This window comes from Vanellus vanellus (assembly GCF_965231255.1).
Source record: "Vanellus vanellus genome assembly, chromosome: 6".
NCBI lineage: Eukaryota > Metazoa > Chordata > Aves > Charadriiformes > Charadriidae > Vanellus > Vanellus vanellus.
The window spans coordinates 10304211-10321242 of NC_138911.1; the positions used below are offsets into that span (position 1 = coordinate 10304211).

The 17032-nt window shown below is 41.0% G+C and overlaps 2 protein-coding genes across 3 annotated transcripts in view; one reads left to right on the top strand and one right to left on the bottom strand.

Annotated features, from left to right (window-relative positions):
- Positions 1-1629, top strand: part of PPFIBP2 (PPFIA binding protein 2) — a 109772-nt gene extending 108143 nt beyond the window's left edge. The window contains exon 31 of the mRNA XM_082485931.1: positions 531-1629. Within this exon, the coding sequence (XP_082342057.1) occupies positions 531-602 (72 nt within the window). The 3' untranslated portion in view covers positions 603-1629. The remainder of the gene's footprint in view (positions 1-530) is intronic.
- The window catches only part of CYB5R2 (cytochrome b5 reductase 2), a 172291-nt gene that overhangs the window by 7876 nt on the left and 147383 nt on the right, over positions 1-17032 (bottom strand). The window contains exons 2-11 of one of the 2 annotated variants that reach the window (XM_082485929.1): positions 14787-14806; positions 14066-14149; positions 13324-13470; positions 12353-12425; positions 10177-10283; positions 9047-9176; positions 7480-7563; positions 6886-6971; positions 5956-6055; positions 3979-4176 (exon numbers count right to left, since the gene is read on the bottom strand). In XM_082485929.1, the coding sequence (XP_082342055.1) occupies positions 4004-4176; positions 5956-6055; positions 6886-6971; positions 7480-7563; positions 9047-9176; positions 10177-10283; positions 12353-12425; positions 13324-13470; positions 14066-14086 (921 nt within the window). In that variant the 5' untranslated portion in view covers positions 14087-14149; positions 14787-14806 and the 3' untranslated portion in view covers positions 3979-4003. Of the gene's footprint in view, positions 1-3974; positions 4177-5955; positions 6056-6885; positions 6972-7479; positions 7564-9046; positions 9177-10176; positions 10284-12352; positions 12426-13323; positions 13471-14065; positions 14150-14786; positions 14807-17032 lie in introns of both variants that reach the window. The other variant, XM_082485930.1, reaches the window with a different exon arrangement.

The window sequence follows — 17032 nt, forward strand, 5'->3', positions numbered from 1 at the left end:
ACCTGATTTTAAATTGCACTAGAAATTAAACTTCATTTAGGCCGATTTTAAGTTTTCATGAACTCGGGTATCTCTCTGACCCAATAACAGATATTTCATCCCCTTAAATGAAAACAATTCTTCAAAGATTTTGCAAGTAACCACCATTGAATGCCTCAGTCACAGCAAAATCTAGCAAAGAGGTACAGATTTGAAAATCTACGTGAGCTAAAAGTCTGTGGCACACACAAAAAAAAAAAATCACTGTATTAATTCTTGATTCTATAGCAGCTAATTTAAAGAAAAAGTTGATTGAAAGATATAATGAAGAATTACATAAAACATAGTTGAGTCACATCTCACACAAAATCTCTGTCAGAATTTTCTCAAGCAAAAAAATAGGTTTTTTTAAAGCTGCATTGAAGAAATTCCTTTTAATTTTATGTGGCTCTAACCCCCTCTGTTGTGAATGTGATCTCATTACAGTTGGATTTCTTTAACTATAGGCCTCTAACTGAATATGCTTACTCACTCACATCTTGTCTTTGCAGACAATGTTAAGCCAAGACGAAATGCTGAATGACAGCAGGTTTTTAACACCTACCTTTGAAGACTGGAGATGATGTTTCAACATGACCAAGAACACTAATACCTCATGTCTGTCCAGAGGGGTGGCCAGGAGCAGCTTGATGCTGTGGTGCAGAAAAGCTTGACCTCTTTTCTGCCAATGAGACTTGCCACATAGCCTTTCTATTGTCAATGTAGCAACACATTACAGGTAGCTCTCCTCTGCGCGGTTTTCCATATTTCGTAATGTGAAATCAGTGTTGAGAGGGATGTAGTACTCATATCCAGAGTCTGGAAAGCCAAGACTGGCAACATGCTTTACCCTTTTATTCAGTCATCTTTTACATGGTATGTTTATGTACTGTTATATGAAAGATCTTTTGTAATTTTTTATTTTTTATAATTAACTTGTAAAGCAGGAATCATTAATATTCTATAGTGCAATGTGGACTAATCAGAGCCTCCTAGAAATTCAGATGGATGCTGCAGTGGTAATGGCTCCCTAACTACTACTGCAGTCTTGCCAGAGACTGTTTCCCATAAAAGGATTTTAATCTCTCAGCCCTTTCATTAGCGCATGTCCTGCCCTCTTTTTCTCAAAGTACAGTGTAGAATGGGAAGAATGGAATGTCATACTATCCATCAAGCCCTTGCTTTTATCAGGAGGATGACAATCGAGATAGCATGTTTGCTCAAAAAGATGCTGAGCAACTGCAGCAGGAAATGTGACATTGAGACTACTAGAAAAACAGATAGGCTCAAAAGCTGCTGCTTCATTTAAAGTGATTTATCGTGTGATTTTTACATGTGCATGAAGATGTTCATAATCAAGGAACAATCACAACACTTACCTACAGTAAAATGTAACTTTAAGAGTGGTGTTTGCTGCACTCTGTAGGGGAAGCACAACAGAATTTCCAGCATGATCCAGTTCTTTAACTAAAACTATTGAATGGCCTCTTTCTGTACACTGACATTTTGTCTAAAATGGCTAGTACTGAGCCCCACGGGCAAGCATCAGGATGCTCATAAATCTTCTGAACAATCAAAATGGCTCAGATGATAAAGTTTTCCGAACCCTGTACCTGGCTGGTGTGAAATATAGTCTTGGAAAGACAGGCATGGCTTATTAATTAGCCTATTTTCTTTCCGCAGTCACACCTAATTAAACATATGGCTGCAACAGCCCTGAGGACTGGAGAGTGCAGTAGAAACACTTTTGTAACGTTTGTGTGAGAACTGATGATGGTGTAAACGATATTGTTGTTCACTTTCAGTTCTCTTTTCATTCCAGCTACAGATAGATTTTCATAGAATACTTTATTTAGCAATAGAAAACAAACATTACTGCTCTGTGATGTGTAAAACGTGACTAAGGAGCATCAGGCAAGTACCATAATAAAACAAGGTTTTTTTTCTATTAAAATACCTGACCAAAATAGATCTGTTGCTATTCCACCGAGCTAGGCAGGACTGCAGCACTATAACAGAGGGAAAAACAGCCTCTCACTACTTTCTTGAGGGGCTGTTTGAGGCTGAAAGCGTCTCCTTTACAGTGGCGATTACTTGTGGCATCTGTTGACATATACCTCTCATGCATTAATAAGGTATTAACAACATATCTTAGTAAATAAGGAAATGGCAAGAAATGGAAAAGAAATCTGCTCAATTGTTAGGAAAAGACTTAGTATGCATATGGATTGTTTACATTACTCTCTCCTTGCTGGCTGCAGGGTGTTGGTTTATATATTAATATCGCTTGAGGGCAGGTCACTCCCAGCCACAACCCTCCCAAATACAGGGGAAATCTCAGGTACTGTCCAGAGTATGCAGCAAGGGCTCTTCGAGAGCTATCAGTGGCACTTTTTAAAGGTGACCTATTGTAGTCCTTACTCCATGAGAGACCCTGCACTGTATGGTCAGATTTTAAAAGCTAAACACATGATTTTATTGTCCGAAACGGTAAAACCAAGGCAATTTTTTTTTTCAATCACTGAACAATGAAACAATAATGGAAAATCCACAGAAATGAGAAGTCATTCTACACATCAACAAACTAAAAATACTTAATAAAAGGTATAAAACTTACCAGTCAAGTACATCTCTAATCTGGCAATGCAATCAACACTAGTGACTAGGTCATGTACTATGGACATTTGAAATACTTTGTCCGGTTAATTAGCCAGCAGACTTATTACAGCACTACAAATAGGATAAGCTGCTCTAACAGAGACAGACAATATCACTGGGATATTTCAAGCAGATTTTCAGATTTCTTTTGATGATGTATTTATAATTCAGTGTGGTGTTGTGCAAACTTGGCTGTGAATAGTCAATCTACAAAATTACTGATTTTTTTAAAAATATATATATAGTAAGAAATCCTAATTAGCATAACACAGGCATAAAATGCTTATTTTTTTCACTGTTATGAATAAATTCTGAATGTTCCTCCATCTCTTGCTGACTGTGGAATGATTCTAACACAAATACATGTGGATGATCTCTGATCAGGGACAGAATAACAGTCTGAATCCCTGTGTCTCTTTGCACTATTGCTACAAAGGTAACTGATGAAGTACAAAACCCTTATGTCAATTTTTAACTAGTAGATTCCTTTAGTTTTGCTTTAGATTAATAAAAATATTTAGTAAACATATTCATTAGCATCTGAAGAAACAAGTCTTCTGGCTCAGGGATTTGTCAGACCTTAAAACAAATGTACTATAATTCCTGGAAATGAACATGCAGTACTTCAGGCACTGAAGACTAAGATAAATGCTATGTGGTGAAATCACTGAGGCATTAGCTGAGTTTAAGATCCACTCAGCATAGCTTACAGTAGGAAGTAAGAAGGCATGTTTTCTCATAAGCAAAGGAGATTTCTGAAATTGCCAAAAGAGCAAGCACTGCACGTAAGAGGACAACATTCAAATGCTGTAACGTCACTGGATATTTACATCTGTATATGCAGCCGGCAGTGATTGTTTAGCTAAGGTTGTTAGAAGACAGCATGAAGTTATGTAATCCTCCCAAATAAATTTCACACTAATAAGAATATCATCTGTTACAGTAATAAGCAATTTGCACATTACCCAAATTCTGTTCACTTTTTCAATAGCATACTTTGACTTCTTAGTCCCTGGTAAAGGACTCTAAAATAGAATTAAAAAAAAAAAAAAAAAAGACTGTTCTTTTTACTCACCTTCCCCCAGGATGTACTAAATGAATTACCAATAGAACATAGTTAAATAATCCTAGGCCAGTTTTATTGCCCTCTCCTGAATTCCATACCCATGTTAACAAACAAGTAGTTTTCTCTCTGTCCTACCTGTCCAATTACACTTTTTTAAAAAACACACAAAAAAAAAAAAAATAGTGCACAATTATATATCAGTTGATCCTGTGGGAAAGTATGCAGCGCGTACTTACGAAAAGGTATCAGACGAGATCAGTGTTAATAAGAAAAGGTACTGCTCTTGGGATAGCCGAGTTTGTCCAGGTTGGGCTGACACGCAAACTGAATCATAGGTGGTGGCCCACACATGAGAATGAGGGTCTCACTGCTGGGGGAAGGGAGGTGGGTTTTAATCATGTCTGCAGTGACGAAGCCAGAACTGTACTTCCAATCTGAAACAAAGGAATTAAACTATTAATTTGAATCTCTGTACAGTCCGAAGCCTTTTTAAACTGCATATCTTGTACTCGCAAAGTTATGCCACCATCACTGCAAGCAAAGATAGGGCTAAAGCTGTCACTAAGCTCAAACCTAATGGTCACCTTTGATAGGGAGGACAAGCATGTAGATAACAAGGATCTGATTGATAAGGGTTTATATAGTCTTTCAGACACTTAAAAGAAATTAGACAGCAGGTAGGAATACACAGGAAGAGTAAATCAGCTTTTTCAGTGAAGAGAGGTCACCCGGGGGCAGTTGTGCTGGGAGGGGTACTGAGATCTGTGCCATCCAACACATTAAAAAAAAAAAAAAGAGATCGAGCGATGAGGTGACAAAAGTTCTGCCATGTAGTTAAGTGAGGGGAGAACAAAAAAAAAGGAAAGAAATGCTAAATGATTTCAAGCAGTAATATTATTGAATGCATCTGCCATTTAAAATGAGCTAAGTAGGAAAAATAATCCTACCTTCACATACAAAAACATGTGCATTAAGCTCATTTATCAGAAGCAAGATACAGGGGTTACGAAAACAGCTGCAGTCAAAAGCCATATGAAATGTTAAGAAGTATTAGGAAAGGAAAAGGGAACACCCCATCAAATTAAAAATACAGAGTTTGCCTGCATCTTAGCTTCTGCTGCTCAGTTCTGACCTGCTCAGCTCAAAGCGGAGCTGGAAAAGGTTGAGAGAACAAGGATGAGCAAAGGTGTGGAATCACTGCTACATGGGGAATACCAGCAAACTTCAGGATAGAAGAGATGGGCCAGCAAGGGTGATTGATAGATGTCTGTAAAATTAGTAACATGAAGACAGTTGGCAGGCACCTATTCACCGTCTCTTCCATCACAATAATTTAAAGGCAAACGCAAACCAGAGGAAGTCATTCTTCACATAAAAGTGCTAATTCTATGTCACTAACAGATCTAAAAGTTCACACAGGGTCCAAAGGAGACACAGTAAGTTCATACAAAAGTAGTCCACTGAGGGTTACTATAGCTGTAGAGACACATTTGGCTCAGAACTGAGAAATATTAAAGACTAGAAGAGTATCAAGGCCTGCTGATTACTCTGCTCTGGCCATCTACTCATGGCTGTTGCTGACAACAGGGACAGAACTTTGATCTGACTCAGTTTGGCTCTTATGTCTATTAAATAAAAGCTCAGATCACTTACAACATCAGCAAACATGAATACCCAGGTTTCAAAGGAGATTCAGTAGAGTTCAACCTCTCCCTCCATTTCCAATTCAGGGCTACGCCAGCCTACACTGAATGCCTTAATCTAGACACATGGCAGCTCTGTTTTACCACAATCTAATCTAGAGCTGCTGCAAAACAAAGATGTGCAGTACTACTCACAGGTACTAAGCAATTTAATGCCAACAAAATGTTAACATAGCCTGATTTGGAACATAGCCCAAAACAGAGCTGTAGCTTCTGCTGAAGAGTCAAAAAAAAACCTCGCACATCCTGAAATACATCAAAATCCACTGAATAGCATGTGTATGACTCAACAGGAGATTATTGGTTCACACTTTCTAAGGCTCACCTGGTTTAGAACACTTTTCAAAACAGGTGTTGTAGTCAGGCTTGTTTCTGAGGGGTTGGGGGGTGTCTTTGTTGTTTAGTATAAGACAAGAGGACTGGATACTAATGGCCCCTTGAACAAGAGTGAAACTCTGACCGTTGTACAGTGATGACCAAAGGCATTTCCAGTGTGTACCAGTAGTCTACCTTGTGGAGGTCTGTCCAGCGTATACCAAAGCATGAACTGATCAGGATGCCTCTTAGCAATGTCTTCTAGCTCACCTCTCAGTAATATATCTTTTTCTGTCTGCAAAATGAGACCACTCTTTAGCTCCAAACCATCGCAAGGTGCCCTCTAATGTGAGTTCATCTAGCATTCAACAGGACAAATGCAATGGTAACTCATTCAAACCAAGAAAGTGATCCCCCCCACCTTACATGATACACCATTATCACTACAAGCTTCTGTAAATTCAAATTAAGAACAACAAATGATGTGATTTAATAAATATGGCAATTTGAACAACTTTTTAATCCAGGTTAAAATCACAGTTAAGTGTATTTGTCTCTGACCCTGGCAAAGATGGCCCTGTACCAGCATAGTGAAGGTTAACTGCAGCAACAGATTAACGGAACAAAATCCTGTTTCCTTGAAATCAGTGAAGCAGTAAAATGAGTAGAGGGATCAGGATCTGTTCACACTATTTATTCCCTAATATAGGAATTAGGGAGTACAGGTGAAAGTATGAGAAGCCATCTTCAAAAAAAAAAAAATAAAAGAAGATCATGGGAACTACGCCAGCACCATGCAAATATTTATAAAGAGCCTTATGGATAATTTTTTTATTCAGTTTCTCCTTCTTAAATTATTTTAACCCAAGAAAATATATTAAGACCTTACATAATAACCATTTCCTGCTTCTCCCTATACCGATCATTTTTAAATGTGCTATCTCAGGTAATATTTTCTTATAAATGGTTGGGTGAAAATATAAGCCCAAAGACATTGGAAGGGTATGAAACATGCAGAGCAGTATTTTCTCCAGGCATCAATGTCCCATCAGTTTATAAAGCTCTGAGGCCAGCAAAAAAAGTAGGCCATTAAAGAAGGACAAACAGATGAGTCAGTATACTCACCTGATTGGCAAAAAGAAGGTAACATTTTGTAGAGTCCTTAGGATCTTCTGTGATACGACGAATCAGCTGCAACATAGGAGTTATTCCTGTTAAAAACCAAAGCGGTTAAAAAACAGGTATTTCTTTCTATGGCTGCAGTTTCAATATTAATGGTGAATCCCTTCAGTCTTCAGTGGGAGCTCAGTTTGCACAGGGCTACGTACCTCTGAATTTCTAACCCATGCCAAATGCAGAGGTTGGGGGTTTCTATTATTACAAATTGTTTCAAAACAAAAACAAAACCATAATACTTTTATCTCTTCCGCATTCTCTATCACATACAGTAATTTTACCCTCAAGACATTCTCCTAAAATATTTTTTGTTAACGAGACTGAAGGTCAGAGAGATGAAGCGACTTCTCTATGGTAAATCAAGATTAAAACTCTGAAGTTGCTGGCTCCCACGATTGAGCTCAAGCCACTGGAAAGCCTCACATGAAAAGAAATAGGGGTGTAAGTGCTCTGCTACTACAGTACAGTGTTTGATACTCCTCACGTGCATCCATAAAGGCGTCTTTGTTCTCTACGCATTCCATATGATGAAAATAGTTTTACCTGTTCCTCCAGCTATCATCCCAAGATGCTTTGCAAACTTTTTCTCTGCTTCAGACTTCTTATGAGGCTTGATAAGAAAGGTACCTAGAAGAAATAATCAAAATATATAGGTACATTAACTCCCAAACAAACACAGATACAAATTCATGGGAATAAATTACTACAGCCTACCAATTAATTAGGACATCTGGAAATGCTAAATGGACTCAGCAGAGCATTGAGCGCAAAGAGTAGAAACTTCTTTGTCTCTGTAAACTCCAATCCTAGCTTTGAACAACTGATTTACTCCCTCCCCACTGCCCAACATCCTTTATAATAAACTCAAGGATTCCCACATCATTGCCTAGAACACAAATTGGCAACTATGAATGTTAGTGGTAGCTAAAGGTAACCACAGCCTCTACTACAGTGAAACAGGTTTTTAGGCCACCTTCATCATCCTCACTTGCACCATGTATCTAGCCATTTGTCTGTGTCCAAGTTCAATGGAGTTGTAATTAAACCAGCATCAAGCAAGAACACCTACAAAGATCAGAATCAGGAATGTTGCAGCCTTGCATACTTTTATCAAGCACTTCATTATTGTAATTAATTTCCAGTTAATGAGATCCCCATGACAGTCACAGTCAGGTAGGTAGGTGACTACCTTCTAGCATCCTGTGATAAGAAGACCTTGCCAATTTCTGCTCCACACTTGTATATACCATTGCATCAGAACTATCACAAAACCAGTTTGCAATTGAATTATTCTCCAAGAACAAACCCAAATGAAAAGCCCATGAAAAGTACTCTATATGAAAAGCACTTGACATATTCCAATCTTAAAGAGATCTGTAACTAGTAACAAGCTTTCCTAGCTACTACTCTTTATAGCGGCCAAAGCAGAGCAGAAAGGAACATTTATAAAACATGCATCACACATTTCCTTTAAGATATAGCAGCTTCATCAGTATATTACTCATCATAAAAGGTCACGATCCAGAGAAGCGCTGAGCACTTATCCCCCTGAGGTAAGAGTTAAGTGCACAGCCCCTCTCAGTCAAGATCAGTGCAAAAATCTTTCACTTGCGTCTTGAAAGAGGGTTACTTCTCTGAACTTATGTCCTCCCAGTCAACTCAGACCTGGTTTAATCATGAAATGGAGCTGGCTCTCAGTCAGCAGGTTATTCAGTAACAGCACTGAGATTCTCAGAGGGCATTTTAGGCCACGACCTCCCCTGTTTAAGCAGCATCTGAAACATCTCCCTCCGTATGTATAGCTGAGGCATTGTTTCCACTGCAGCCTTCTCAGTTATATAATGCAATAGTGACTTTTTCAGATTCAATTATATGGCCCCAGGAGTGACAATAACCGGCTATTCCTCACACAAAGTAAATACAAAGCAGTCTTTCCCACTGTATCAACTCTGATGAGCTCTTGGTCAAGACCAGGAAAGGTGGATTTTCTTTTCCACTTTTTTTTAAAAAAAAAAGATTCTTTACAAAGTTGTCAAATTTTATAAGACACCTCTGAAAATAACCCATAAAAATTCCTCCTTTTTGTTCTCCCACCTTCATGTCACAGTACCTGACCCCTTATAGACAAGGAGCCCATTTGGCCCTCTGAAATCAATAGTATCTCCAATCTTCATGTCATTTAGGTACTGGGACATCTTCCCACCTTCTGGAAACTTGGGATTCACATTTTTGTGGTAGACCTGTAAAAACAGTAATTTGTATGATACCAACCACTAGCTTTCCTGAAGACAATATTACAAACTGTAGAACACAATATTGCAGGTCTGAAATTTAGCATCTGAGAAAGAAATTGAGACAATACTTTACTTTCAGTCATCTGTTGTGCCTTGCAACAGGAAGCAGCCAAAATAAGTACAATGCTCTCTCCTGCACATGTTCCTATGGCCTCTGCAAACAGCCAGGCTAACAGGAATAGGCAGCAGGCAGCTTACGTACTGGAGCCCTCCTTTCACTGTCCCTCCAGCAAGAAACTTATGTCACCCCATTTTTGTAATTGATGCATCTTTTCCTTTTAAGACTTTCCCAGAGACTACAGCCACATGGTAGTTTTTTCACCTTTCAAAGCACATAAGTATTAAGTAGTTAATAACAATTCACCATACTTGTAACATGAAGAGCATGCAAAAAAAAAAGCAGCCAGATTCTTGCTTAAGGACAAACTCTATCGTAGAAAAGGATTAGCAAATCCAGAAGTTCTGGGATCAAATCATCCTGCGTTCCCTAGCTTAAAGGATTTCCCTTGTTTCTGTATACCATTTTCTTAATCACATTAACACAACTTCTGATGCTTATAGACATATAATTGCAATCTATGTAGCGTCACCAAAGATAGCAGTTCTTATTGACTATTAGCGGTAAGTATTACTTAGCATCAGCAACTTGAGGGAAAATGACTGCTATTTGTGCACTGCCAAATAAAAGACTAGGGAAGTTCCTGCAGTACTGCCAAGGAAGTGATTCCTTTTCTCCATCTTCCCTACCTCTGCTGTCTCTCAGTGACATACAGCAGATACACAGGATATAACTTACTATTCAAGGATAATGTGAAATGAGTTGTCTGCCATGCAGTCATCCTATTTGAAAGAAATCAATCAAAATAAACTCTGTATTTCACTAAAATGAAGTACTTTCCTTCCTTCCAGTAGCAATTTATCCATATTAAAGGAAACCAAAATTTACCTTTATAATTAAATCAACATAACCTTTTGTCTCATCACTGGAAACGGGGGTATAGGCTCGAATCACCAGATTACCATCGATTTTTGCAGAAAGGTAAACATGTTGGCCTAGGGAGAAAGAATTACAACCTGATCATTTACTTTTTCATCCCTGGAAGACAAGGCAAGCAAGAAAAGCAGGCATTGTAACAAGCAATGATGGAGAAAATCTTTGCCATATAAATGCTGTATAAAACATCTAGCTTATTCTCTTTTGTCAGCCAGAATTTCTGGAGCACAGGGTAACTGAGGCAAGATAGTACATTACAGAACCAAGGATAAGATACAGGGAAAGTAGGAAATTTATAGTAAAATATTGATATAGAAAGTTTGTTGCTCATTCTCAAGTGCTCTCTGTATTTTGTGTTCTGCTGTTCTCATATTCACAGAATCACAGAATGGCAGGGATCAGATGGGACTTTCGGAGATCATCTAGTCCAACCCCCTTGCCAAAGCAGGTTCACCTAGAGCAGGTTGGACAGGAATGCACCCAGGCAGGTTCTGAATATCTCCAGAGAAGGTGCCTCCACAACCTCTCTGTGATTGGACAGGAATGCATCCAGGCAGGTTTTAAGTATCTCCAGAGAAGGTGCCTCCACAACCTCTCTGGGGCAGCCTGTTCCAGTTTTTCCTTATGCTCAGATGGAATTTCCTGTGTTCTAGTTTGTGCCCATTGCCTCTTGTAATTATGAAGTGGAAGTAAAGATACACCAGTTCACACAGGCAAATAAGTATTACAGTTTAATAGCAGCAATCTCTCAGAGCAAACTTCCCAGAGATTCTGCACCAAGACATCAAGAACAAAGCCTTGGGCCATATTCCTTCTCCATAACTCCAGCCTCCATAACACTGCAGCTTCTACAGCATTGGACACTGCTGTCCAGAGAGCTCTTTGCCCAACCTAATGCTCCAAGAGGTAGACTCTAAAAGGCACCCGTTTCTTTCTGCTGATTAAAAGAGCTGGAACTCCTTGCCAAGAATAGTCGTAGTCTCCTCAGCCAAACAGTGCTAAACTAGAGAGTTGTATGTACAAAAAGCAGAAACAGTGCTGGCAGAAAACACTTATTTTTAGCAAAATGATCCTGGTAAAAAACAGAAGGCAGCAATCTCCCAGGAAGTAATCCGGCCCATACAGTTTCAGGATCTTATTCCTAAATTCTTAAGAATAAAGTCTGGATAAACACAAGCACTGCAGGGTACATCTCAATTTGTTTATCATTTGTCTAGTTAACGTGGACAGTTCAATTACACTTTCCCATACAAGCCAGAAGAGAATTTGGAGAAAGACTGCTACCCTTAACAGGCAGCATGTGAGAAGGATGTGCTCACAGCATGGAACAGGAAAGACCCTGACACTTGCCATACAGCACAGGAAACTGCAAAACACAGTACAGAACGAACAGGGCCACATCTGCAGATCAGAAAGGGAGAATTTCCCCCGCATAGATTACCCACTGATTCAAGGTCCAAGGTTCAATGCCATCAGTTTTGCAGGTTACAGGAAAGAAGACTGTGCCAATCCTAGTCTGAAACAAACTTCATGCTACAGAAAGCAAGACAAAGTTGTACGCATATTTATGTAAACCAAAGGTAAGTGCATACACAGAAAAGGCTCTGAATATTTCAGCACCTTCTATGTACACAGTAGTTATATTTATGCCTTTGTTCTGCACAGAATAGTTAACAAGTTTCCCAGGCAGAAGAGTTGTTCTCACTCTCATTTACAAGTGTGACCCTATTTGCCAAAAGCATGAGGGCAGTTGACAATAAACTGAGTGCACCAGATGGAAGTAGAATGCAAATAAGAAATATGAAAAGGCTTTGACAGGTACCGTTCTTGCTTATATGCTGACTGCTGATTAATTTCATCAAACTTAGTTAACTGAGTTTCACTGTTCTTGCTCTCAACTCCACCACACAACTTAACACAAGCAGACAAAGCGCACACAACCAAACAGAAATACAAGGCTTTGGGAAATATGACATTTCTTCCTGACACAGCAGCATTCAGATGCAGCCTTTAACTCCTTGCTTTGTTGAGGCTTAAATTCCCAAACAGTCAGAAGTCCAAGAACTATGAGTACAGTTATAAATCCTGAAACCAGAAATATATGTAACGAAGTGTTTTCGATACTTACCTACAGGTAACCCTAATATATGATCTGGTGAAGGTAGCCCAAATCGGAATTTCTTAGTATCGTGACTGATTTCCTAAAAAACCAAGCAAACAAAATCAGAATGAGATCAACATCACCACTACTTTGAATTTCAAACTCTACTCAACACTTTATGCTTTAGTTAGCATGCAAGCCAAATACTATGAAGGGAAGCAGAAACGGCTTTGAAAAATAAAGTTTAAATAAATCAGAAGTTTTAGAAACAGTCTTTTCCTCTTTAATTCCAGAAGGAGTGACTTTTGCCTGTCTGCGCAATCCCTGCAGCACCTTTACATAAAGAAAATCTGGAAACCCTGTATTGCCCAAGGCCAGCGAGCACATTTCATAATTTGTGGCCAAAGATCAGCAAGACACGGCGTGCAGAGGCACAGGCTGTTGGGGTTACTTCTCACTGATGCACATTGGACAGAAACCAAGGGCGAAACACAGCTCTAAACTAGGATTTAAACGTGCAAAGAAACGAGTCTACCCTCCTCTTGAAACAACTGTAACACCACAGTGTAGGTATAAATGCTTTTAAGAATCCTGCTCTACGCTAGGCAAACACTGCAGCGTGGCTGTGGCAGTCACAGCCGCCCCTTGAGGGCTCTGTGCACTTCTCTGGCCCTGAAGCCTGGGGCCAACCGCTCCTCAGACCCTCACCAGAATAACGGACCAAACACCCCATAGACACCCCCTGCCAACAGACCAACAGCCCCTCACACCCCCAACAGAATAACGGATCAACCGCCCCTCAGACACTCCCCCCGCCAACACACCAACCGCCCCTCAGGCCCCTCCAACGGACCAACCGCCCCCCAGGCCCCTCCAACGGACCAACCGCCCCCGCCCGCCCGGCCGATGAGCCCCAAAGAGGCCGGCAGGACCCCCGCCGAGGCGGGACGCGGGAGGGGGTTCAGGCGCTCCAGAGGCCGCCCCGGGCGGTCGGTCACCTCTTTGTCCACCAGCCGCAGCGGGTATTTGGCGAGCGGGTCCTGCAAGGTGACGAAGCCGCTCGCCCTCCGCCCCGTCCCCCTGAGCAGCAGCAGCAGCAGGGCAGATGCAGCTACCACGGCCACGGCGACGGCCACAGGGGCATCCTGTGAGGAGAAGGGCAAGGCGGTCAGGGGAACAGCCCGCCACGCTCCCACCCAGCCCCACGCCCCGGGCCGCCTCCCTCCCGGCTCCTCACCAGAAGCGCCTCCATGGTGGCCACCCGCGGCTCCCCAGCGAGCAGACACCGCTCCACCTGCGCCCTCTGCCCGCCCCGCCCCGCGCCGCCCCCGCCGGCAACCGGCCCGGCCAGGCCCGGCCCCGCCGAGCTCAGCTGGGGCTCGGCGGAGGCGGGTCCGGGGCATCTCTGCACAAGGCGTGTAGCGCCTGCTCCTCTCACAACCCGGGCTGAAACGGGTTACCCTAGAAAACGAATGCCCTTTTTGAAGTATCTATTTTGTAAAGCTGAAGGCACATTTAGGAGTACTTAGTGGTTTATGAGCATTTCACCTGTTGCTGACGGGGAGAGCTGCGGGACCGTTTTGGACAGCGGGTCCTGCTCACGCCACTCACACCGCCGGCCACCACAAGCAACCAGACCCACTTCGCACAAAACAGTGGGATGGAAACCGCCACATAAGCCGGTTCCCAGGGTGGATGCTCACTGGCTATAGTCCTTTTTGCTCCCCTGCATTTTCCTACCTCTATTCTCGTTGCTTTCATGGTCAGCAACAGAAAACAGTGCTGCAGGAGTTCTGGTCCAGTCCCAGTTTGCCATGGTCTGTCCTGTAAAATAGCAAAAGTTGAAGTCCTCTGGGCAGAAATAGCATGCAACCTTATAATCTAACAATACAAGCTTCACAGATAAAGGCAGCATCATTCATTTTCATACGCAAACATCCTCCCTCAAGACTGCAATAGGTACAACCGTAACAAAAGCCCATGAAGGCTGCAGCAATATTACAGGCGAGGACTGCGTTACCGTGCCAGTGCAGCCAGCAAGAGGCACTGCTGATTGCTCGGCTTTATATTTGTGACTTTCTCTGCAGGCAGCATGTACAGGCCACAGTCTGTGTTACAAACGACTGGCAAATGACCAATGAACTAAGGAAAGTGGGGGCAAGAAAGCTGAACTTCAGCTAGTGAAATTACTTCCTAATTTCTGCCCTGTCTCCTGAGCTAAAATTTTACTTTGTGACAAGCAGCACTAACAAAGTATTTAGTATCTATGGACTTCAAATTGCTTTAAAACAAAAAACCAAAACACAAAAGACTAAGTATCATTTTTCTCTCTACAGAGCGTAAGACTGGAGCACACAATTTGGGACACACACAAAAGTCAGTTAAAAGAAAATACAAATCTCTGAAGTCCAAGCCCATGCCACAAGGTTCAAAATAGTTTAAAATAAAAGCATGCCCATACCACACAGACACTTCTTTGTCAGAACAAAACCAAACTGATGAACTTGGGGGTTGGACTAGATGATCTCCAGAGGTCCCTTCCAACCCTGAGCATTCTGTGATTCTGTGAAACCTATGGAGAAGGAAGGAATGCCAGGAATAATGTCACACTGTGCCAAGCTGTAGATGGTGATACAAAAAGATAATAAATCTGATTTATTAGTTTTTGGAATGCTTGTATTTCATGTGACTTGTAAAAAGATTGAAAGAAAATTACATTCACTCTTCTGTGCTACTGAAACCCTGGCTATGGAAGACCAGAGAATTAATACCCCACCACACTCTCTTCTATTTTTTTTTGTTAGTATTAACTTTCGTCCCTGACTTCAAAAGCAGGGGAACCACTACCAAAGTATAACTCAACACTCTATTATGCAGTCTGCTGAAAACAGAGAGGCTCAGAGCTACATATTACAGCCTGTTCCTGAAGTAAATTAACTCCTTCCATCAGTGTCACATAGAGCGACTATCCTCAAGAGTATTGTAACCAAGCCCAGGACCTCCAGGCTGGACGACCCATCCTCCAGGATTAAAGAAACTAGATTCTCCCACTGAGATGCTGCGACTTCTTGTTTTCTGACAAGGTGGTAATGGTACGGCAACTTTTACGCATTTTGCTTTCATCAATGTTCTACCATATATTCATGGGGAAAAAGGCTCAAAGCTCAAGGAGAATAAAGCAGAACAAAAATTCATAGAGACAAGAAACATTCAGATCTCTCAGTCAGAATTTATCCCGAAGGATAAATAGGAATAAGTGAAGGATAAACAGGAGTTTATCCTTTTTTTGTTTTAATTTTCAAGACAGCATTTTCTGTCTACTTTACTATGACTAATAATTGCACAGCTATGCAATTACCAGTGGTTCTCTGAATTGCACTATTGATTTTCCCTCAAGAACAGGGCTCTTCCTTGCCTTGAGTAAAAGAAAGGCAAAGTAAGGGATTTATGTAGAGCTTGAGAAACATTTAGAGGTATTTCTTGTTTTCTGTATTAACTATTCCTTATGCTCCTTCAATTTTTGCTGATTACTTTCTTTTAAGCCAAAGGAAGGGGTTTGGTCTACGTAAAACTTTTCTTTTTCCTTCAAAGTACTAAGCCCAATTCTTTCCTCTTTTTAACTTGTCTTACGCAGATACAACATCCACCATTCCTCTGGCATTACTGCTCAATTCACTCTTGAAAGCATGCAAAGAACCAAGTCTAGTCACTTCAGATGAAGAAGTAACAGCCTTTCTGTGCATCCAATACATGACAGTAAATGGATTCCTAAATGAGAAAAAATCCTGCCCGAGTGCCACTTGTCCTCAAAAAGTACAAAGGAAAAAATGCTAGGGGAAAAGAGAAGAAAACTCGGAAGACCACATGAGAATATAGTTATGCAGTACCACCTAAATACTATGATTGTCAGATCTTTTCGGGCAGACTCACTCTGAAAAGAGAATCAGGTGGGAAATACATGGCATGCATACCTCCAGGCAGACTACATCTAAGGAAGGATACGATGCTGCTGTGCTATCGCGCCTCTGGCATCATCCAGGAGGTCACAAGAGTGCAAGCAACCGAGAGCAGTATGATGTAGTAAGCCACTATGCTGTCCCAAGCTAGAAAAGGAGGAGATGGCAAAGTAAAAGAATTACAAATCAAGAATTTAAAGACATAATGACACAGAGTCAGAGATCAACAATGTTTTTAACATGTTTTGTCAGGCTATATAGCCAGAACCCAGATTTCAGACAATTGCTTCCTCTTCTATACTATTGCCAGACATGCTTTAACAACGGCCATACAGTTTCTATTTGCTGATGAAGATCTCCCATTTCCAACAAAAGTTAAAAAAAATGCTCTAATAGCCTTTGCAGGAGTGGTTATCCAGGTGCATCATTGGTGATGCGGCTGGCCTCCCAGCATGCACACCCACGCACACATGCAGAGCAGGACTATCATTTCAGAACTAAGCAGGAAGACTTATGGTCAAAGATATTGATGTTAACCAAAGGTCAGAACAAGATATTTTTGGACATAGACATGTATTCTAAATATTTAGCACAGTGTCAATGAACAATGCAGTGAGCCTTCATTTGCTTCCATATAACGCTAAAGAAGATATTTTTACTTACATACCAATAGAAGAAGGTTTATATCCAGACATGAAGCACATAGGGAACCTGAGCCTACCTCAGTAATCAGGTAGGCTACTAGTATCCT